The sequence below is a fragment of the Triplophysa dalaica genome, chromosome 15 (genome assembly GCF_015846415.1).
Source record: "Triplophysa dalaica isolate WHDGS20190420 chromosome 15, ASM1584641v1, whole genome shotgun sequence".
NCBI classification, from domain to species: Eukaryota; Metazoa; Chordata; class Actinopteri; order Cypriniformes; family Nemacheilidae; genus Triplophysa; species Triplophysa dalaica.
This window is the reverse complement of record NC_079556.1, coordinates 1,837,693-1,862,181: the sequence shown is the minus strand read 5'-3', so window position 1 is coordinate 1,862,181 and position 24,489 is coordinate 1,837,693. Positions and strand designations below refer to the sequence as shown.

At 39.0% G+C, this 24,489-nt stretch overlaps 1 protein-coding gene across 6 annotated transcripts in view; it reads left to right on the top strand.

The window, feature by feature from the left end:
* Nucleotides 1–24,489, top strand: part of kiaa0586 (KIAA0586 ortholog) — a 95,572-nt gene that overhangs the window by 36,804 nt on the left and 34,279 nt on the right. For 5 of the 6 annotated variants that reach the window (XM_056767564.1, XM_056767565.1, XM_056767568.1 and 2 more), the window contains exons 13-20: nucleotides 1,265–1,488; nucleotides 9,478–9,550; nucleotides 10,637–10,915; nucleotides 12,337–12,505; nucleotides 12,609–12,782; nucleotides 20,131–20,327; nucleotides 20,551–20,652; nucleotides 23,830–23,916. In XM_056767564.1, the coding sequence (XP_056623542.1) occupies nucleotides 1,265–1,488; nucleotides 9,478–9,550; nucleotides 10,637–10,915; nucleotides 12,337–12,505; nucleotides 12,609–12,782; nucleotides 20,131–20,327; nucleotides 20,551–20,652; nucleotides 23,830–23,916 (1,305 nt within the window). The remainder of the gene's footprint in view (nucleotides 1–1,264; nucleotides 1,489–9,477; nucleotides 9,551–10,636; nucleotides 10,916–12,336; nucleotides 12,506–12,608; nucleotides 12,783–20,130; nucleotides 20,328–20,550; nucleotides 20,653–23,829; nucleotides 23,917–24,489) is intronic. The other variant, XM_056767571.1, reaches the window with a different exon arrangement.

The following is a 24,489-nucleotide window of genomic DNA, read 5'->3' as shown; positions in this document are numbered from 1 at the left end:
GTACCAAACTTGAATAAAACAGTTGTCTAGTAAGTTGTAAACGTACTGCAAATGCATCCCCTCTGCCCCAATATCGATCATGATGTGAACGACAAATTCATTGTGTGCTGGAAGAGGATCTTTGTAAATCGTGATTAACAGTATTTTAGCATCTCTGATGTAGCTTAACGTTCGACAGGAGTACAGGGTTCAGGTTAAAATCTCTCGTCGAGCTCGCCAGGGCAGCATCTGCTGGTCTGTGTAATGGATTTATGGAGCTCTTCGACAGATTTATATTCAGGAGAGGATGAGAGAAAGAGACAGCCAAGGACCCTCGGCTGCCCACTTTCATGCTTGCCGAGAAGGAACGTGATATGTGTACTACAGGGAGGGATGCTGCGCTTCGGGCCAAGATTTACACAACAGCAGTCACCTATATTTGATCTAATCCTACAAGAAAAATACTGTATTTACGATAGGATACTGTAGTATTTTTTTTACTTCGTCATTGTAAATATTAAAGTACACTACGGTATTTACTAAACTGCATTAGTTCACAGTAGTTAAAGCTACAGAATATTTGGTAACACTTTATAATAAGGTGCTATTTGTGAACAATTAGTTCATGCATTAGCTAACATGAACTAAGAATAAACAATACTTCTACAGCATTTATTAATGTTAGTTTATGTCAATTTTAGCATTTAATTAAACATTATTAAAATCAAACGCTTTCACTATTAACATTATTTAATGGACCACAAATGAACATGAATAAATGTATTGACATTACCTAACATTAACGGATTAATTAATGCTGAAAAACTAACTTGTTTATTGTTAGCTAATGCATTTACTACTGTTAACAATATCACCTTATTGTAAAGCCGAATTATTCGGCTTATTGTTACCGAATATTTAAGTATACTACAATTTTTACTATAGTAGTCTACAATTTTCCACCGTTTACTATGGTAAATGATAAAGTTTACTGCAGTCGTTTTTTCAATGGGGAGGATTTTGAATTTTTTCCATTTTCATTGGCACATTTCAGATCATTTAATATGAAAAAAAATAAAGAGTTAATTTAATTGTTTGAGATATAACGGTAATGAAGTTATGCCAACTTTTATTTAACATCAAAATTAAATGCATTTATTTTTATGTTAATGAATAGATTTGTCTTCTTTTTTTCTCCAAAGCTGCTCTTTTAAATAGATTTTTAAGGAAATATGCACACCTCTGAAAATACATACCATTATTTAAATGATCTCCTTTCCTGCAGCCCTCAGACCCCGTTGATGCAATTCCCACCAGAGCCGTTCCTTTAAACAGACCGAGCATTCTGAAGAGCATCCAGCCGCCCACGTCCATGTTTGAGGATGCAGGACAGGTCCTGAGGCGGGTCAGGCAGCGCAAGAAGGTTCTAGAAGAAAATCTGCAAGCCATTTTGAGAGCCAAAGATGGAGAGGTGCTTTATGCTCAGTTAGAGGCATTATCAAAAAACAGGTATGAGTGAAAGTACCATTGAATTACAATATCAGTATAAAAATTGTGTTTCGACATTGCTGTCATGGTTATTTGAAGGTGTGAGTGTAATATAAAGTGGAGATGTGATTATTTCTACATTTCATAATAATAGTAAAGCTATAGTGAAAATTCTTCCATCATTTATTCACCCATGATATTACAATACTATATGACTTTCTTTTCTTCTGCAGAACACAAAATAAGATATTTTGAAGAATGTCGGTAACCAAACATTATTGGCCCCCGTTGACTATTAAATGAACACAAACCCACTGAGACATTTCTCAAAATATGTTCTTTTGTGATCACAGAAGAAAGAGTCATATACAAGTTTTGAATGACATGTGAGTGAATAAACGATGAGTGACTTTTAATTTCTGGGTGAACTATCCTTTTAAGTAGTATGCAAACATTTGACTGTTAACAATCTTAATCACTTCAAGACATTTCTAAAACAGTCAATGGTCTACTTGAGCAATTTTCTTTCTCGGTAAATAATTTATTGCATTAATATTGCCATAGGGCTTTGCTAGTCGTAATGTTTAGCTCTCTCGCATTTTTACCAATGCTTCTGAGAGCTCGGCTGGTTAACTCCAGCGTTTTTCGAGTGTTTTCATGCTTTTGAAAGTTTGAGGCAGTGAACCAGAATGCGAGTTTGATTGACAGCTGGCCTCAGAGCACACTCCAGGCAGGAAAGGGCTAAGCCAAAGGAAAGCGTCAAATTGATAGGCAGCTGTCAGCGGAGGCCTCTACTCTGATGCCGCAGAAGAGGCGCTCGACCTAAAGATATTCAACCCGCAGCATCACCTCTGAGAGCGGAGCTGGCTTCCACCCGAGGTTAACAGCTCTGGCATCACATTAAACTCGGAACAGAATATTACAGGTCTTTTTCTTACACAAAGGCGAGAATGATTGTCAGCCACGTGGGGTTATAATCAAATTATCTGGCTGCAAAAATGGTTCAGGAGAATAGCAAAAGTATAGCTTTTGTAGCTGAATGTCAATTTAGAAATATTCCTTTTCGTTACTGTTAACTTACTACTCTTGGTGTTATGGAGAGAAGTGCTTGACACAATCAAATGTAACAAATATTTGTCTAGCACAAAAATCTGAAAGGGTTCATTTCTGCTATGCTGTACATTTTAATGGTGTCCTTCAGATCTGTCTTAATATATGAAATTAAATATGAACCTCAAATTTTTCATTCATTTATCATTTTTCGCCATTTCAAAATGAAGGAAACGTCAAATAGGATTAAATGTATTAAGTAAAACTGGATTGAATATGTAATTATTTGTAAAGCAGAATTCGGCAGTTACATTTTAAAAGGTGGTTAAAAATGTATCAAAATTCTCTCTATTATAGATATATGGCTAACGTCAGCTTTTTATTAGTCGACTCTCGCGTAATGAAGATCTGGGAACTTTGGCTAAGGCCCGTCCTAAAGACCATATGTCTGACAGTTTAAAAAAAACAATCACGTTTCGTTTTGTGTCACGTCATGTTTAGAGGCGTGGAAATACCCCCACAGAAACAGGCCAGTGTACACTCACGTCAAAAGTTAATAGCAACAAAAATAATTTTAAGTTTATGCAGTGAACCTTGCATACTTTTAAGAATTTAGCGTTTAGTCGATCATATTAAATTCTTGTTGTAAACAACATAGCTTACTTCTTCGATCAGTCGGCTTTGTGTTGTTTCCAGGCGGACCATAAAAAGAACGCGACACGCACGTCTTCTGTAAATCCTGTGGAATTCAACCCAATCAGATGACGACTTCGAACCTGCTGAAGTGTTTCCAAAAAAGTGTGCCTTTTACATCAGACGTGCAGCCAACGGACCGTGAACGTGACGTCTGAGGCTGAGACTAGCTTTTTATTTCTATCCGTGTTGCTTTTTATTTGGAAATATTTATTTAGGATTGCAAAGCAGAAATTATCAATTCTCATTTGGTGATAATATCCCCAGTTAGTCACGGCACATGTTTGTTGTAAACGCTCCACCAGGACATTATGTCGCTGCGCATTATGGACAGTTTGCATTTCATTGCAGCTTTTAAACATTTCGCTCCGAGCCAAACAAAGTGTTTGGACGTAAGGAGCTAGATTTTTTGCTCCTTTAGCAGATCTCACACGGAGGGGCAAGGCTTTATAGCGTGAGGTCAGTCTCAATCTTACCATTCTTCCTCATCTCAATGTGACATTAGCCCACTTCCCCTGGGCGTAGACGAGCTTATGGCTTGAGATACACCGCGAGCCACAATCTCTGCCCACATCATGCACATTTTCACAGAGAGAGAGAGAGAGAGAGAGAGAGAGAGGCGCAGAGTGCTAAAGCGCTAAAGCAGCAGTTTAAAAAGTGAAATGGAGACGGCCGCCCCAGGACTGATGTCTGTTATGTGATGCTGAGGCTGTGATAGCGGAGGGAACAGCAGTGTTCTCTGGATTTCCTCGGGCTCAGTGCACAGTCAGTGCTATAATATGTTTTGAAATGAGTGGTCAAGCGATGTATAGTTAGAACTGAAACCACTAATGAAAATGCTTTTGTTTTGCATTTACATTTGTGCTTCAGGCAGATGCTTTTATCCCAAGCGACCTTAAAGTGCATTCAAGGATTTCACTTTCTCTGTCTTACTTCTGTCTCTCTTGTTTATTTATTTAGCACCAAAAAACAAGCAAAGTTGACAGAAGGGTAAAGGCAGTATTTTCTGGTCCATGTTTGTTTAAAACCCGATGATCCCTTCCTAAAATGTTCCAAAGAGCACCTTGTGTGCTTTAGTGAACGCAAACAAGTCTGACCTTTTACCTTTTTAAGTTCGCATGATCGAATTTGCTTGTGAGGAGTGTTCAAGAACAGTCAAATTTTATTTCCATTATAAGTCTGGGTTTCTCATCTCATCTCACCTCAACTATTTATTTTAAATATACATATTTTCCTTCATTCAGACCTTATAATTATGTTCAACAACATTTCAAGTGAACTCCCGTTTTTCTTGAGTTTGCCTTTTTGCCAAATAATGATATCCATTAAATATCCTTATAAAGGTCAAGCGTGTGAAGTTTAGCGGTATCTAGGGGTGAGGTTGTGAATTGCAACCCACAGCTCAGTCTACACCTCCCTTTCAACGCACTATGATGTCGTCACGTTCTTTGCATGTTTACGAAACTCACAAATATTGCACCAAAAAGTCATCTGTACATCACTTTAAGCCACTACTGCATATTGCCAATATAATCTTATGAGATGATAAATTGACCAAATACAGCACTCAATGTCTCATGTATTCTGTATTTACATAGCAGACTGTCAAATGACCCTGCTTTGTTTTGTTTGAAAGCTTTAGAGCAGCACCACATGAGTGCAGTGTTCCCGGCTCGGCGGTCCCCCTCCGACACCTCTGAAACCGTCTCGGTATCCAAACTCTTCAACCAAAATGTCACCCCCAATGCTAATTGTCTCCAAAATGGCAGCGACAATCAGCCGCGCTCCTAATGTCCGCGCGCACACGAAAACACAAACGGGCTGATTGATGCGGCTGCCTCTCTCTGCTCTAATGGCTTTGATCTTTTCCTTTGCTGAAAGGTCGCAGGGATTGAGGTGCCAGATGCTGTTCTGCTCTCCCCGTTCACCGGTTGAGCCCGCGCCACCCGCGCTGCAGGAGAAGAGCGTTTCACGTCGCGCTTTATCTGCAGAGCTTGATGGATTCATCCATTTGAGGATGTGACACTGCAAAACGAGTCTGAACTTCGATTTTATTCCCGCCATCCGTCGCGATGAAATATTAATGAGGGCGTTTGCAAATGTGGAAGTTTCCGATCTTTTATTCCTTCATTATGCACCGCGGGCCCCCTCCGAAAAGTTACACCTCACACTTGGGTAAAGGCAATATTTTCTCAGTTTGAGTTTCAATGACTTTGTAATTGTAATTATCCAATGTGCTGAAAGTCTCATGAAGGGTGTTGCATAATTCAACAGATGGTAAAGGCTTTGGGTTGCCGAGACGGTGGTGAGATTTATCGTTCGTCTCGCTGCTTCTAACTAGCTTTCTTGATACTTCCTACCGTCTCCGCTCATAATTGTTATGGCTTTGTTTCGTCAGTAGCAGAGGCTTGGAGTTCAAACCTGTGTTGAATTGTGTTCAAGTTTCCTCGTCTTACATACCAACTTTCAACTAAAGTCGTTTGTATTATACAGATATGTAATTTGTAGTTGTGTCAACTCCAAAACTGCTTGATCATTCTGGTAATTACCCAGAGAATTACATCTGTTACCAACCTCGGAGATTATGAGCTTTTATTGTTTATGTTTGGGTTTGATGACTTGCCTTTGTCACATTTGGAGTTTATAGAGAATTTATGAGACTCTGTTCTGAAAAAGTTTTGTTTTTCTTTGTTCTTAGTGTACTTAAATAATACAACTTAATAGCATATTTCATGTTTATTAATATCTCTGTTATTGTCAATACCGGTATATTATATTTAGAGTGTCAAACGATTAAACATCCTGAATAAAAGTTTGTGTTAACCTATGATATGTATGTGTACTGTGCATATTAATTTTGCATTTATAAACGCATACATGTAAATGTATATTTAGGAAATATTTAGATATATCTATATTTACCAATAATCAAAATGATATATAAACGTTTATCACTTCTTCTATTTTTATTCAATATATGCATGTATGTGTTTATCAATACGATACAAATATTATGTAAACACAAACTTTCATTCTGAATGCGATTAATGGTTTGACGGCCTTAATTATTATCAGATTGGAGCACAACAGAAAACGACATGATGCTGGGGTCTCATCATGGTAAAACTATTTTAGCCGGAAAATGTCAACGTCACTAATTGGCAGTTGTTGTTGTAGTAGTCAACATCCTCACCCATCTCACACCGACACAACATCTTATCTCAGTCCACTCACAACTCCAAATTTGCTGATTCTGATATTAGCGGTTGCGTTTTTAGAGCCGTCAGCAAATACTTAAAGCTTTTATCTCTTTTCGAGTTTCTCTCTGGAGCCATTTCACTTCTCCTACTTTTTTTTCAGAAGGAACGTGAATAAAGATATGTGCTAAATAGACTTTACAGCTCATTTTCCACTTCCCGAGAAGCTCAAATTTGCGAGATAATAAGGGTTTAAAGGGGCTCAGTTGAAGGATGGAGAGGAAAATGGCGGGCGGTCCAAAGAGGTTAATTGAAGGTCATTTGCCGAGCTCGAATCAATTGCGCTCCATTTGGAGTCACGAGTGTCTTCGAGCATCATCTGATTAGGCAAATCCATCACGCGGCAGACGCCCGGCAGAGACGCAGGAGGCACCAGAGTTCGGTGACAGGGCTTTTATCGTCAGCCAAAGCCTTCCGCTGAGAGTCTGTGTTTGTGTCGAGAGCTGTTTGGGAGATATGTGGGCAGCTGTGTCGGTGCTTGGATCAGCGAGTCCTTGTGTCTTTGTGTAGGAAGTCAGTGTGTGTTTGTTGTGGTTCTAGTAGGTGTTGGGGAAATATCAGTAGAGCTCAGTTCTCTTTGTCTTTGTGTTTTTTTATGGCCAGCTGTTGTGAATTTCAGTCCAGAATTTGCACCGCTGTGCCCCTGAAACATCCTCTCTCCTGACAGCGGATCATTCCTTCTCTGGGCTTTGGGTATGTTGGATATCTTCCCTTTGTGCCGCAGTGCAATATCTGTCAGGCTACCATCCAAACTATCTTCCTAATGGCACTTACACACCAGAGAGAGAGCTCGGATAGAGTGGCGGATAAGATCGAGGGTGTGGAAAGAGAACGGTCAGATTGAAATCAAGCAAGAATGTAGTTTACTAGATTTTTCCTGATAGTCTCATACATTTTTATTGGTTCATGGTAATAATTTTTTCTTACATTTATATATTTAGTTTTTTCTTTTGGATGTTATTGCAGTTTTATTAGACTTAGACAGTGTTGCTTGGTAGTAAATTCTCCTATAAATTTAGGCTTTTTTTAAACACAGACACTACCGCCATTCAAATGTGTTTGGCGACAATGTTATGTCTCATTTTTAAGATTTAAGGTGTTGAAAACATCTCTGTTCATAGTTTAGATAATAAACCATTAATATTAGACTGAGTTATGTAAATGTTGTGTTTTTTATGCAGAAAAAAAACGCTTGATAACGCTTTATAAACACTAATGTGTCTTAAAAATCGTCTAATCTCAAGGTTTATGCTTAAATGTTTGAAATTACATTTGTAGACAAAAATAAAATTATGACAACAAAAATATAATTGTGCGTTTCTTTTAATAGAAAACCAAAATGTTATGTTTAAAAAACAGTGAGTATGTGAGTATCCAAGCTATTGACTAGTAATGTATGTCTATGCCAGGCGTGTCCAGTCCCTCTCCAGCTTTGATCAAACACACCTGAACCAGCCAAAGTCTTCAGATTAGTTTAAAGATGACAGACAGGTGTTTGATCAGGGTTGAAGAAGCAGGACAGCGGCCGTCCAGAAAACATCTACAGATGCCAGTGTCAGAGCACATTGCAGCAACCGTTCACTTTCACAAACCACACCTTTGCATCGCCCTATCCCCTCCGAAACTGTTGGATACGCAGTGTTCTTCAACGTAACTCCATTGTGCCGGCGCTCAGACTCCCTGTACCAGCCCTCAAGATTGCTCCTGTGTTATGTGTTGAAGCTCAGAGAGAGTTTTTAAAGAAGAATAAGCAGACAGTAGATGCGTCGGGTTCTGGCGGCACAGAGCAGCAGTCAGGAGGCATGCTGGGAATGTCACTCAGCCCCTCATCTCTGTGATTTATACAGTGCAATAAGTGATGCAGAGATGGACTAACAGGCCAGCAGACAGCAGGGCATTAACATAATGTGTGGTGTGGAGAAACGCTGGAAGATGATTGCGTCTCTGAACGCAGTGTGCTACATTTAGATTAGCTCTGCTCGCAGATGTCAGCTCGCGTCGGGATTCACTTTTTCAAAGGTTTAGAACGCGAACGTGAAAATGATTATGCTCCCAAATGTGTTGGTGAGGGGGAACTATTTGTTTTTGGACATATTCATGTCTGAATATTATGCAGCAGAGTTTGTTTATTTTGGAGATGTAGAAAATGAATTTGAAGATTTGTTTTTGTCACCCAATGAAGGAAATTCACACCATCATCTCCATAGAGGCTGAACAACCAGTGATTTTTTAAATGAGCTGTCACTGATAAAAATGTTCATGTTGTTTACATTTTTATCTTATTGCTTATAGATGATATGAGATATGCACCATATTTTAAAAACATGATCATTTGCAGTAAAGGTAATCATGGTAGAAATGCTAAAATAACAATTTGAGTTGGTATTAAAAAGTCTGTAATATTATCTTCCGATATTAAACAAACGGATATCAGTGATTCCATTGTTAACTGGCCGATATCAATACAGTCATTTTGTGTCCTGTTTGTTGCTCTTTCATAAATCCAAATCCAATGTGGAATTGCTTCAATACATAAAGGGATCTTTAACTTTGAGTTCATAGTAATAAAATAAGTTCATACCTCAACGTAAAGTTATTTCAGTAACACTAGTTTAGAGATCAATTCCAATTGCCTATTATTAGCTGTTTAGCAGTAAGCACTTATTCATTACCATATACATACCCTATACCTAAACTTAACAACTACCTTACTGACTATTGACAAGCAACAAATTAGGAGTTTATTAAGGCAAACGTCTTAATAAATGGTTTGTTAATAGCGAGAATTGTACTTTTAAATAAGTGTGACCATTATTTAAAAATAATGGCCCTGAATCCAACCTAGAGTTTCAGCTTTACCCTCGAAACCTCTGAACAAACCCATAAAATGCCTTAAGCAACATGACAGTATTTGAACAATGAGACTCTTGTTCTGTCGCTTTTGTGGTTTCTGTCATGTCTTTGAGGACATTTGCTATGTTGATGTCCTGTCATGTGTCTTTTCCTATAGAGATGTTAGTAAAGAACTGAGGATAAAGAAGACAGTTGATGCCTGGATCAATACACTCAGCAAAGAGATTCAGGTGAGTTGAAATAAAAGATTTCTCTCTTTCCTTTGTACCGGTCTCCTCATCTAACGTAAAATACATTGTGATGTTTTTACACAATACATTGATGTTTCTTTTTCTGTAGATTTTAGATTTTAATGGTTGAATAATTGTTCAATTATACTATTAGAGATATTTATCGGGGGCTGCATTAGAATGTTTGACAACAGTTTGTCTTTTTTCTTTTGTTTGTTTTCTAATTTGGTTAAAAGCTGCTCTTGTTGGTTAAAAATACACAAGTTGCATTATTGTGCAAATACATAAAAAAGCAATGATCAAAATTGTCTCCTTACCTTCTTCGATTCACAACGGTAAGATTATTACAATGCTGTATAGTTTATTAAAGACCATTTCATTGGACATGCGCGCCTGACCCCCAGGTAACTTTCGGTTTGTGTTTAGCTAGTGTGTAGTTAAATAACAATTTATATTTAACTTCTTTTATGTTAAAATTAATTTGTATTATTATTTTACTGTACAATAATTGTATTCAATAAATGATTTGTTGAATTTTGTTGTATGTTCATTTTATAAAAACATTTTTTTTGAATGGGTCCTGTACTTCAGTCACATTTAAAAAAACCTTATGGTACATTGACTTTTTGCGGTCGAGCTTGGTATCGAAGTCAAAATTCAAAGTATTAGAGAGACAAGTTTGGCCAAGTAACAGTTCTTCTCGATTTCTTTTGATTATTTTTAGAAATAATCTACAGGCGCTCTATTATTTGTGAATGTGTACCTGAAGTTCAGGAGGGGTCACAAAAGAAAAATTTGTTTATGTCGTAACAGTCTATAGATTATAACTCTCTTCATCTGCCATTGGTCAAATAAAAAGATGTCATCAATGTTGTTGCGTTGGACTTTTGAAGATACCTGAACAGACCGATGTTTTGTTTTACATTATGGAACTCGGCCTATAATGGCATTGTCATCCCTAAATTTAACTTCTAAGAATTTATCTTTAAAGGAAATATTTGAACACCAGGGGCTTTGCCAAAGTTAAACAAAAGCTCACTTCAAGCGTTTCTGACTACAACGTGCCCTCTCTATCTCTCCTGGCAGGATGAGCTGGCGAGGGAGAGCTCTGTTTCTGAGAAGAGGATTGTGGAGAGCAACAATGCTGCAGTCACTAAAATGGTGCAGCAGGGCCAGGGGAGCGAGAGCAGCCGTAGGGCTGGAGCGAGAGGGGGAGGAAGAGGAGGAGGAGGAGGTGAAACCTCTGCAATGGAGAAGAAAACCTTTCTGAGAGGCTCAGTAAGAGCACAGGCGGAGAACACACTGCCGCATGGGAAACAACCCACTGTGTGTGTCAGAACCAAACCTGAAGTTAACCAAGAGATGGTGAGCAAGCCCAGTGTTATCTAATGAATGTGCTCGCATAAAACTCAATCTTTATAGCTGCGCATGAAAACCTTTTTAGCTCAAGATAGTAAAAAATTGTGGCACTTTGCTTTGATTCCAAGGCAGCGGCATGCTGTTTTAGCTTTGCTTCTAAACATCCGTCTGTTATCACCAAAATGAAAATCTGTTAAACGTGTTTTTGTTTGCTTATCGCTGTGACCTGACTACTGTATCTCACAACACTCCCAAAATGGTCCATCTGGACAACCACGCCGTTGCTTCTCTACATCTCTGTGGTTTTCCTCTAAATGAACGCCCGTATGTTGCCGTGACACTAATTTACTAAATATAAAGAGTGTGAAGACAAGAGACAGGCCTGCTTTATCTGTGTTTGGCACGCCAGGTCCCATTAATGTCCTTCCCTGTTACCCGGTGTCTTTGTGGAAGATTCTTAACCTAGCAACACATCCGTTGGTTATCTGAAAGGTTACCAAGCATGAAGCGAGTCGGGGCTTTTTATTGCTATCCTTAAAGGCAGAGCCAGTCCGGAACACAATTATAAGAGTTTGAGATGGATTTTGTTGGCGGCTCTGTGGGGTTGCCATGAGATTTTGATGATAAAGATCCATGGCTTTAATAAGATTTTATCTAAGTATGTGGATTATTTTTTATTTGGGTTGGAGTAAAGTAAATTGACCATAAACATAGTATAGTATGGTATGGTATAGAGCAGTGTTGTATACCGAGTGGTATGGTATGGAGTAGTATAGTATGGTATGGTATATTATAGTATAGTATTATATACAGAGTGGTATGGTATGGTATGGTTTGGTATGGTATAGTTTAGTATTGTATAGAGTGGTATGGTATGGTATAGTATAGTTTAGTATTGTATAGAGTGGTATGGCATGGAGCGGTATGGTATGGTATAGTATAGTATTGTATAGAGTGGTATGGCATGGAGCAGTATGGTATGGTATAATATAGTTTAGTATTGTATAGAGTGGTATGGCATGGAGCAGTATGGTATAGTATAGTTTAGTATTGTATAGAGTGGTATGGCATGGAGCGGTATGGTATGGTATGGTATAGTTTAGTATTGTATAGAGTGGTATGGCATGGAGCAGTATGGTATGGTATAATATAGTTTAGTATTGTATAGAGTGGTATGGCATGGAGCAGTATGGTATAGTATAGTTTAGTATTGTATAGAGTGGTATGGCATGGAGCGGTATGGTATGGTATGGTATAGTTTAGTATTGTATAGAGTGGTATGTTATGAAGTAGTATGGTATGATATTGTATAGAGTGTATGTTTGTATTAATTTCAACATGTTTGCTTAAAATGTGAGTGTATCATTCTATTCTGTTTAATGTATAACTTGACGAAAGTTTATTGTTTGTTCTTCATTCGTGTCCAGCCAGTGGTTGTGAAAACTCAGGACGATCATGAATATCTGGCCAAGCTTTACGGGAAAGCTCTTTATGAGGGTCACCGACGGACTCTGAAAAAGGCACCTTACCTTCGATTCACTTCCCCCACACTTAAATCCAAATCTCAACGACCCAAAGTAATAGAGACCGTCAGAGGTGAGTTATTGAAATGTGTCCATAATCTTAAATTGGAAACGATTCTCTTCTCCATTTCATGATCTTTTTTGTTTAATCCTCCTCTTTTCATTATGTCGTGTAGGGGTCGTAATGAAGTCATCTAAAACCCAAACTAGTCCATCTGTGAATGCTGTTTCCGGCCTGCAGCCTTCAGTCTCGGAACCTCATTTCCTGTTCAGCCCCAGTGACTCCGCCCAGCAGCACCAGCCGGGTTCCCCAGTAGGCGGCTACCTCATTCCCATGGCCATACCCTTAGGTAAACCACCTTTACCATGTGTAACTCTCTCTAACGCCTTTGTATTTACAAAAGTTATCAAAAACTACTTGAAGTCAACTCTCCCGACCTCTGATTGAAGGTTTCAAAGAAGAATTACGTCTTTCATGCCCAAGAAAGCTTTGAAGGTAAAGATAAGTTGGTTTGGACACAAATCTCCTGTCGTTTGAGTATATGGAGTAATTTTTGCCTTTCGTCATCCCGTTTGGCCATTCTGCAACGAAGACGTTTGGATTGCGACAGCCTCCTCATGCTGCAGTCATAAAACCGTCTCTCCTCAGGCGGGACGCGAGCGTGCGGCGGCATTAAAGAACGGACTTAATTAGACAGACATTGCAGCTCGGCGAGTCGAGCTCTTAATTACGGCTTCCTCTCCTCTCATTAAAAAGCCTTCCAACACCGCTTTCTTTTAATCACTTCACTGTCAGGGTCATTAATACTTTCTATCGCGCTCCCATTTTCCCAGTTCAAATCACCGCAACCTCCATCTCCGCTCCGACCTTGTGCAGTCAGAGGTAATTCTTTTTATTAGCCTCCTTATGAAAACACCGGCGTGCTTTACGAGGGCGCCTTTTTTCGGGCAGTAATTGCAAATAGCCATTGAAAAAATGTAGAAAGTGTTGGTATTATGAGATTATTTTTATTAACCCTGCTCCCCCACTTCTTTTGGACCTCCTGGCGACAGAAGGATCCATTAGTTTGGTAACGGCTGAATTGGAGTCGTTATAATTTTCTGCAATGGACTGAGGAGGTAATTAAAGGTATTGCTCTAATAAATAGCGGTGGCTGTGCACCTTTGCTCCGGTTAAATTGTTTACAATATTCAAACGCTTCCGGAATCGCGACTCGGGCTATTGGAAATGAAATGAAATGGCAGAGAACGGCGAACGTTGAAATGGCAGGTGGTGGTTTTGTGGGCTGTCGTCTGTCTGCTGCGTTGACCTTTGATCCGAGCTGCGCTTGAGTGAACAAAGACTTGGCTAATCACATCTGCAATGCAGTGGCCCTGAACAGTGTCATTGAATTTACCTTACGCTCATACCACCTCGCTGGTTTCTCTCACTATTCAGTGTGTTGCCTGAATTTCTTCCACAGCATTAATGCTGCGTTCATTTTAGGTTGGAATTATGAATTATTCAGACACGTCGTTTTGGCAGCGAAACATTTAGATTTGTATTAAATTAACCATTGTGAAATAGAGCTAAAATATGAATGTTAGCACTAAAGGTACTCCACTCCTCAAAAAAAGGGCATTATTGACTATCATAGTACGAAAAGTCATTGTAGCTTTTTTTTTTATTCTGTTGAACACGAAATGAGATATTTTGAAGAATTAAGCAAAGCAAACAGTTCTAGGGCACCTTTGACTTTCCTACAATGGTAGTCAATGGTGTCCCAGATATGCTAACATTTTTCCAAATATCTTTCTTAGTGTTTAACAGAACAAAGAAAACTTTGTGGGAGTAATTCATGATAGATTTTTCATTATTGGGTGAAGTATACCTTTAAGGACATCTATAAACTATAGATTAGGAGGATAAAGGCATTCATAATTTACAGGCTCTTATTTCCGCTGATACGGATTAACGATTTTGATGACATCATTCTGCACTCCTCATTCAATTCTAGGCTGTAAAGTAAACTAAGTGATAATGGCTGTTCACTATTTTAAATGGGGTTCAAACACTTATTTGAGTCTTTAACTGTAGTTTGGTACCTGCACATATTTGTGTTTGATACCATTGCTGCCCATTTGTAACCTTCTATTACCATATTTCTTATTGTTTTGTTGCCATAAATCAATCGTAATCCTATGTTTGTCACTGGGTTTTGCAAATATCTAACTATCAAATGTTATTAAAAAGGATTTGTCAACTTTGAAAACACAGTATTTATTCATTTAAAAAGTACAGTTTTTTCCATTTCCTGAATTTGGACATCTGAGGTTTCGGGTAGACAGTGTCTATATATTGTTTTAATTGCTATAGACAATGTGGGCTTTTTATTCTTAAACATTTAACAAAAGCAAATACATTTACGTAGTGAATAAATACTTTGAATAGCCACATGGATTCATTTGGCACTATGACTGTTACCATAGAAACATCATTTCTGAATAGAATCTGGTAATTACAGTCATTTGAGTGTGATGTGAATGCTTCATAACTGTGATGCTGATATCAATGATGTCATGGGTACTTATCAGGTGTGATGCTGTTCATACTGAAAATGCCACATGATGTTTAATAAACGGCAGGATTTTACTTATAAAAAGAAGTAAATTAAAGACATGTTCACAACAAGAAATAAATATTACTATAACAATATATCAAAGTATAGTAGCTTTCACACCTATTCGCAAATGTGGTTTGTTTATTCTTGTGCACTTAAGTTTCACATTTTGAATGTGAGAGTCCTTTAAATTCAAATGGAATGGTTGGCTGTCCATGTTTTCTGTTTTTTGAGATGAAAAAAAAATATTGCTCCGCTGTTTTGTTAGCTTTAAACTCTACATTTTAAATCTCCTTGGTGTGAAAAAGCCTTGAATCATTATGTTTCAGAGGATGTGAGTGAGACGAGGATAAAAATATTTTCCATAATTTTAATGATCAACATTTCCCCAAGTTATAGCTATCAAACTTGATTCAATTCTATCTAATGAAAGTGAAGCATCACATCTCCTGATAAGTTCTTTAACATCCTTCATCGGCAGAAAGCATTTGAAGCATATATCACTTTTATTAGCAGTCGTGATATTCAGATATTCGAAGCGATGCGATTCCCTCGGCATTTTATTTCGTTCATACACCGTCCGCCGGTGTTGTCCCTGCGGCTGTCCTATTTCTCATCGCACTGAATGTGTGAAAGTTGCACACTCTCATTAAAAACTGTTTAGCGGGGTATCTGTAAAGTAGAGGGTACCAGACCGGCCCAGGCTGGATTGGATTGACTCGCCAAGGCTCAGACTGGGTCTCTGGAGGGCTGAAGATTAGAGCTGGCCTAATTTCCCCTCTTCCGTGACTCTCCGGGGAGGACAGTGGGAATTGCAGTGCGCCTCATGGGAGCGGAGAGCGAGCCTTTCATCTGCTGCAGATGTTCCCTACGTCTCATCCGTAGAAGAGTCGCAGTCACACGAAAGCTGCGGCGGGCAGCTTTCTGTAAATCTGCTTAGCCAGTTGTGCTCTACAGAGAGGAGAAAATGGCAGGCAATTCAACTTTGGGTTTTACAGAATGTAATTTTTTTAACGTTTTTATGACGTATTTTTTCTTGATATTGGTTGTTTTGCATTTCTTTGTAACTTGCAAAAGTCTTTTTATTATTATCTTAACTTTATGTAATTGACATGAAAATATGTCAATGAGTGCGTTTACACGCACAGTCTTACTCCGATTATGCTTTATAAGCTGATAACAAGCAGATCATTTTAACGCGTAAAACCTTTTTCTTTTAACGGGGAAAGTTCATAAACGGCGGGCAAACAAAACCCAGTCGGAAGAGGTCGTTTTTTGCACATTACTCCGATAACCTGCTGCATGTTAACGCCTTTAACCGGTTTCTCTCAGTTTAGTATATGCGCATGCGCATGTCTGTCTGCGTGATAGTAAAAGTCCCAAACGGAAGTAATAGTAACGCATTAATGTCGATGTAGAAACGTCAAAATGAAGAACTATGCAGTTACTGTGAAGATGAGAGGAGATATAAAATACAGCTTCTGACTGTTATCCTGTTGCAATTTTAATCACTAAACAGACTATCCACGATGATGTCACTGCACGCGAGAAACCAGGCAACTTCCATGTAAACACGGTTTTATGAGTACCCGGTTTGTTACAATTCATGTAAACAAGTTAAAACAGGTCACTTTTTAAGCAGATTTTAGATATCCGTTTATCCTTGATAAAGAAATTGCTTCAACTCTTAATTCGCTTGCTTCCCTTGTCTTGCACGCTGACACTGAGCTGCTTGAGCTCACTGTGTCTTGCTGTCTCAGGGGTGAATGCTTATAGTTTATTGATTGAAAGAGAAATTGCTCTTGTGTTGTCCCCCGCGGTGAAGACGTGACTTCATTTGTTGCGTTTAAATTGCGTGCGATTGCAGAAGAGGCAGCGTGCGCACATACATGTCTACTTAAAGTCCACATGAATCGAATGTTGCGATCGTTTTTGCTTCCGTATTATGACACATTTCCGAGTGAAAAGGAATTTCAAAAGAGGAAATCAGTGGGTGTGGCTTGGGTTTTCACTGCGAAATGATTGGATGTGTAAAAACAGCTGTTGGATTGATTTTGAGATGAAACTGGAAGCAGACTGACAGTTGGAGGGGAGGAGTTAATTGATGCTCCGGCCAAGCCGTCTAATTCACGTCATTGGAGATTTTATTATTATAATTAAAGATCATGAAGGTCCATGCGTTTTAAAAAGAAATTGACCCAGACTGATAAGCTATTTACTAAAAACGCTGCAATATTTCATGAAAAAATCAGAATAGTCCTTTTTAATTTCACTGGGACTTTAACCATCATAACCTCTTTTCTTTTTCCACTGACCTGCACAGCAACGGCCTCGGGTCCGATAAAATCAGTGATTTACATGTTCCTGGATGTGTTCCCGTGCATTTCGAGGTATAAGGGAATTCAATTCTGTCACCCGATTCTGGTCTTCGTTTCCTCGCAAGCCTGGCGGCCTCTCTAGATGGCCAAAATAGTGTCTCTCCCTACCCTCTCGCCGTCCATCACTGCGCTAATCTGTCCGATCTCGTTTCGTATTTCGCACGCTCTCTCTCTCTCGAGGTTGTGGAATACAAATGTCTTTCCCCCGTCTGCAGTCCTGCAGCGCAGCCCACATGTTTGCTATCAGAACTATTTGTGCATTCCAGATGAGTCAGTACTTCTTGCTCCTGAGCCACTGTTTGGATGCCCTTCAGCCAAATTATGGAAATCGTAAAGCTTATGTTTCCCCTGCTTTGCATGGAAGGCTGGGAAAAACAGATTGCTGCGCTCGCAGCAGATTTATGCTAATGCAAGGCTCCTCGTTCACCGATAATGTGCCGAGTCCAGACTCGCGTCTCTGTAATGGGCCATGTGTGTCCGTAATCTGCCTTCCCGCAAACAGGGATGACACAAACCTCTAGCGCACTCTGGATGAACCGCTTTGTCTTTTGGTACCGTTACAGAACAGACTCTTGCCTTCCGCTTTGCCAGATGTGAGCGAATGAGTTTTGGACAGACACGGCGGTTTGAAGTACCGTGAACGTCCTTTACAATCACACTGAAGTGTGTTGAGAGGTGAAGTAATGAGTGTGTGTGTGAGCTTCATCCGCAGGAGTGTCTGTCTTTAATATCCCTCTTGCGTGAGTATTGGGGTCTCGCTGTGTCCTTGCCTGTAAACAGCGTGTTGATGTTATCTCTGCTGCATTGGGCCGATGGATGTGCAGACTTCAGGGGTTTGGCAGGGGCATGTTTCGGCTGTCTAAATGTGTTGTTAATCCACTCTTGTATCCTGCTGAAGAGAGAGGGATGGACATTTTACTCTGGGTTTAATGTAGTCTCTTGTAACCTCTTTAATTCCGCAGACAGATATCCCCAGTGCATGAGAAACTGCATCCTTTTTAAGTCTAGTCATTTAGCTGATGTTTTTTATAGTAATGTTCTGCGAAGTGCACGAACACAAACCTACAGACGATTATTCATGACAATAGTCTGAAAGACCCAACAGCCATGTGAAAGACTATAGAGAATGTCAACATGTGATGTGATAACATCATATATTAGTTTTTGAATGGATCATATAATACATGTAAACATTTTTTTTTTATCTTGTTTATACATGAATATGAACTTGGTTTTTGCAGTATTCCAGATCTGCAAATACTGTATCTTTTTTTGTATTTTGTCTGCAAATTCCTCAAAATTCCTGCAAATAAATGGAATTTGAATTTAGGAGAAATGTTGACACAAGCTCATAATTCAGAGAATGAAACTAAAATTCTAATTTTACTTAATACTTAAACTGGTACCTATAAATTATAAATTCAGAAATATATAATTTCCCTTTATTTATAAATTTTCTCCCTTTATCTGTTTATTTTTTTATTGCGTGTTGCTTTTTCAACATTGCAAAAAAGTGCTATTTAAATAAACTTGACAAATGCTTTTAGATACAAAACTAAAGCAGTCAACGTTCATAAAACATGTCGTAATGACAGTTTATGGATGGCCCATTGCAAAATTCAGAAAGTGACCATCATACCAGCACAGGCAATTCCATTCCCAAGAGCAAAGATGGACTCCTTGTCACATTAATTATAACTTTTTTGTTTATAGTCAATATGTTTCATGTACAGCTGCTTTGTAACAATGAAAATTGTAAGAAGGTCTGTATAAAAACAGTGCATCCGGAAAGTATTCACAACGCTTTGGATTGAATTCATTATTTTCCTAAAAATTCTACAAACAATACCACATAATGACAACGTGAAAGAAGTAAGTCCCTTTGGATTAAAGCGTCTGCTAAATGTAAATGTAAGTTTGTTTGATATCTTTGCAAATGTATTAAAAATAAAAAACGAAAAAAGCACATGTACATAAGTTTTATATATATTTTTATATTATATAAAAATTATATATCATTTGCAAAAATTTCAAACAAACTTCTTTCACGTTGTCATTATGTGTTATTGTTTGTAGAATTTTGAGGAAAATAATGAATTTAATCCATTTTGGGATAAGGCTGTAACATAACAAAATGTGGAAAAAGTGAAGTGCTGTGAATACTTTCCGGATGCACTGTAAAGTTAATGCTAAATCTACAATACTTAATGCTAAACTATCATCACATGACAGCAGTTTGAAGTTAAAGCTGCACTCAGTAACTATTTTCCCTGCTTATAACATTCCTATGGTGTCTGACATCGATCACAAAATAATACCAAATTAGACCTAAACAGTTTCAACAAATGAATCTTCCTAGATCACAACTAATAAGCTCTCTCTATTCTTCATAAACAGTTACTCAGTTACTTTGAAGTCACTGAGTGCAGCTGTGACACATCAGAGGAGATCTGGCCCTCCCTGCTGAGACTGGTTTCTCCCGAGGTTTTCTTTTCTCCATTTATTTATCATTGGAGGTTGGGTGCCTCGCCACAGGGCCGTTAACTAGAATGATCTTGCTTGTTCTATAAACACCATGCTCTGTTCTGTGTTTCTTATTTTCTCCTGTAAAGCGGCTTTGGAACAATGCACATTGTGAATAAAATTGAATTAAATCTCTAGCCTTTCAGATACTAGCTCTGATTTTTAATCTTTACATCGCTCTGTATCTGTCTTTTTAGGTAAACCCAGAGTGGACAGTCAGGCTCCGGTGCCTTCACAGATCACCATCAGAGACAAAACCCCGATTGTAACAGCTTCTTTTCCACCTACAACCATCGCTGAACCCAAACCAGCTCCGGTCATTCGGAAGCCCAACACCATCTTACTGGAGGTCCAGTCGGAACCAAAGAAACGCCGCCCACAGCTCGAAATACAGGTGAGAGTTAAAGCAGAACTTTGATATCACTGTAATTCTGCAATTTTAATGCATTAAAACACAAAGAACTACACTGTTGTGTTTTAGCCATTCAAGCAGTAAATTTCCCATAGACGCATTCTGATCAAAGATACGCAGTATTTTCATTTAGCTGGGGCCAAAAGACTCTTGATAACGTTGCTTTTATTAACTTGTGAATTTAAATGTCATGTTTTGTTTGCAGGTCCAGCCTGGTGTGAACATTGAGAGCGTCTTGTGCAGCGGACCGGCTTCCTCTGCGCAGTCGATCTCCCCTGATCCCATCCTTCCTCCACCCATCATTGATGTAAAACCTCCCAAATCACAAACTAGAAAGCACAATTCACATTATTTGCAAATGAAATTTTTACACTCTACATTTCATAATCATGAGGTCATACAGAAACGATCACAAGCGATTCATGTGGTTGGTTGTAATTCCTGTTTTCAATATTTGTTTTTATTTCTCTTTCTATCCATCAACGAGAGCGATATACTTTTATGAAGCAGAGCCATCACTAATATTCCTGCAGACGGATGAATATTTCTCTGAGATGAAAGGGGAACATTTAGAATGTGCTCTCTTTGAACATTCGTATGTGATGTCCGTGGCTGGAGGACCTCTGATGGTTTTCATGCACCAGCTGGTCTTTGCTCCGTTCAGAGAATGTATAGATTGATACCATTAGATTTTGGCAGTACTCCAGTGTGCTGTGCTTCTATAAGGGCCAGTTTTGTTCACGGTTTGCATTTCTCATTGCTTCGCCATTGATTTTTGCCAAGCCCTGCGCTCGCATGCGTGCGCTTGTGCTCTCAGAGCGCGCTCGAGCGGATGAAGATGGATGAGGTGTGTGCGTTTCTCTGTGTGCGTGGGGCTGAATTCATAATGATTCAGAGGGGACTTTGCCGAGAGCGATTTCTGCTCTCACTCTTCTAAAACCAACCTCGGCTGCTCACATCTGGTTGCTAGGCAACAGATGCAGCTTCAATGCTTTGTGTCAGAGGATTCTGAGCAAGCGTTTGGGAGGACAAAGACGCTCTGTGCTCTGCCTGCTGCTGTTAGCATCATAGTAATCATTACAGCTGTCTGGAAAGAACCGTAGAACGGCTTTTACATTTATATTGTAAATCAATTGAGCTTTGCGATACGTTTGTGGAGGTTTTTGTTTTTGGTGTTGTATGACGGTTAGGGACATATTTAATTGAATTGAGCATCTACAGTGCTGTTGGGCACAGCTTCAGTGATGTTAAAATGAATTTAACTCCTTAATTTTAATCTTTAGTAAATATTTATTTAGTTGCGGTTAGCTAGTGGAAAGAGGTATCGGATATAAGATATAATGGCGTTGAGTCTACAACCTTCTTAAAAAGGGAATAGTTCACCCAAAAATGAGCCGTTTTGGGTCAACGTTGACTCCCATAGTTGTGTTTTGTCCTATTATGGGAGTCAATGGTGACCCAAATAGCTTAGTTACAAACTTTCATTAAAATATCTTCATTTGTCTTTAGCATAACAAAGAAATGAAGACAGGTTTGTGACAAGCGGAGGGCGAGCAGGTGATGACAAAATCTTCATTTTTGCCTGAACTATTCCTTCAAGAGCGAAAAAGAAACATTAAGTTGCATTTTTGTATAGTTCAGTATGAAACTTAACATTTGCTGTAAGAAAAGAAAATGAGGAAATCCATGTGTTGCCCTTTCTTTCCGTTCTGAGTATGAGATTCCGAATTTTATCTGAAGCAAAACTTTTTTAAGTACACCACTGCATTCAAATAAACACATGAGGTGACCCTTTACTTACAGAGATTTTACAATGGTAAAGGATTTTTGGTAGTTTACATCAAGAAAACACGTGTGAATGTGTGTGTGTATTTATGTTTGTCTCAAATCGTCTCACCCGGTGCCGCACAGCGGAGGTGTTCAGTTCTGCCAGCCCCGGGCACTATTACAGCATGGCTAAATTCATCACTTTCTCTGCCTGGTTAATGTCCATGACTCATCAGCCAGGCAGACCACAGCCGCTAACCACACACACAAATACACACAGCACATATACAGATTCACAGATGCAGTCTCACGACGCCACAAATCCACGGACAGGCTTTACATTTCGAATTAAATTCACCTCTCTCCTGAGGCCTGTCAGACACGAGGAGTTCAATTTGACTGCTTCCCAGTTTCCACTAAACATGTCCAGAACGTTCACATTGCTTGCACTTAAACATGTAAAACTGTTGTTTTATTTTGTTTGGCTCTTTATTGCGTTAAGAGGTGTTTTATATGATTATATATTTTGTATAGTTGGCATAATTTGAAATCTGTAAGCAAAAACAGAGTCTGAGCATGTGCGCAGATATGAATAAATGTTTGCGTGCAAGTGTGATTGTGCAACGGTGTGTGAGCTAAATTTGTAATAGTGTGCATTCGCATTTGCTGCAGTCCTGCATGTTATCGCAGCTCAGATGAAGTTATTTTTCACGCATACAGTGTATGCCGACTCTCTTACACAATGGAACAAAAACCACATGATGTACAGTCATCCGTTCAGTGTCACAAAATCGATTAGCAGTCTTGCTAATTTGGTTTATTTAATCACTATTTACCAAACAGTATACGACATGGTATATTATAAATTGTGATTAATTGGTCACTATAAACGCAGCAGAAAAACACGTACAACACTGTCTCATTCATATGAGGAGACTGATTCTCTCCGTTACCATGGAGACAAGTTCAAGCTGTGCGAGACAAAGATGTGAAAAACTGATGCGGGATTTTTATCTTTTCTTACACACGCACACCTTTTACACAGTAACAGTTTATGACCTGTGTGTTTAGACAAAGCATTTCATGGATTCTTCGTAGAGATGTCCCCTGAGGACAATGTCTCGTCCCTTCTGTAATGAGATTAGAGGCCTGATGTTGGTGAAGTGATGGGTATTTTGCTGTGTGTGTGTGTGTAGTCAGCATCATGTCTTCAGCGACAGTCATTGGTGGATTCACTGAAGGTGTGTGAGGACTTGCATCAAGAAAAAGGGTGCTTCTTGATAATTGTAGGAAATGTTTTTTCGATTTTGTGGATGTCGAACCCGGAATAAAAGGGATAGTTCAGCACATTATTTATCGTCATGTCAGTCCAAAGCTGTATGACTTTCTTTCTTCGGCAGAACACAAAAGAAGATATTTTGAAGAAAGTTGGTGACACAATTCTTGACTTCCATTGTAGGGACACAAAACCACAGAGACGTTTCTCAAAATATCTTCTTTTGTCTTTCACAGAAAAAAGGTTGTAAATGACGTGAAGGTGAATAAAGGATCATTTTTATTCTTAAAATACAATCATATGAAAATTTGTTTCATCCATCAGTTTTCTTATTAACATATACATCGACACGTTTCTAATCTTCCAAGCCGTTAATGAATATTGTCATTTGCCGATGTCGCATAGCTTCTTGACCTTTGTCTCTATGTCATCGCCTCACAGGCCGTGGAGGAACAGCACGCTCACGAAGACGAGGAGGAAAATATCTTTCCTGGAACCTATTTCTTGGAGGTTGCCGACATCAGCCAGGTACATTCAGTTAAAAGCACATTTCAGTGAGTCACCACCCATACACCCCACAGCTCTCAGCGTAAAGGTCATTTCACAGCCTGGTGTCTACCCTGAGATTGACGATTCCTTCATCATTCGGATTCTCAAAATACAAATATTCCATATCCCTCCATCTTGGAAAAATTGCCCGTCAACGGCACGGTGCTCCAATAATGAGGTTTTCAGAGCCAAATGGTGAAGGAGAATCGCTCTCTTTAATTAACAAAGACCAGCAAACAAATGAGAGTTTAAAATATCATTCTGCTCCGAACATTTTACATGCCCCAGATTTTTTTTTTAATGAGAATACGGTTAAATTGGTCTTTCTGTGGATCAATTTTGCAGGGTGTGGTGCATATCGCCTGTCTTTTTTGCTCTCTTTGTGCCAACGCTGGTTAACAATGCCGCTCATGTCACAGCTCACTCAAGCATTTACGTGGAGCCATAAGCCCCTTATATTTACCACTAACAAGCTGCACAGGACACCCGCCATATTGGGCATTAGGCCGATTGTACCGCACGGTCGTACAAGGGCAAGGCGACAGTTAGCAC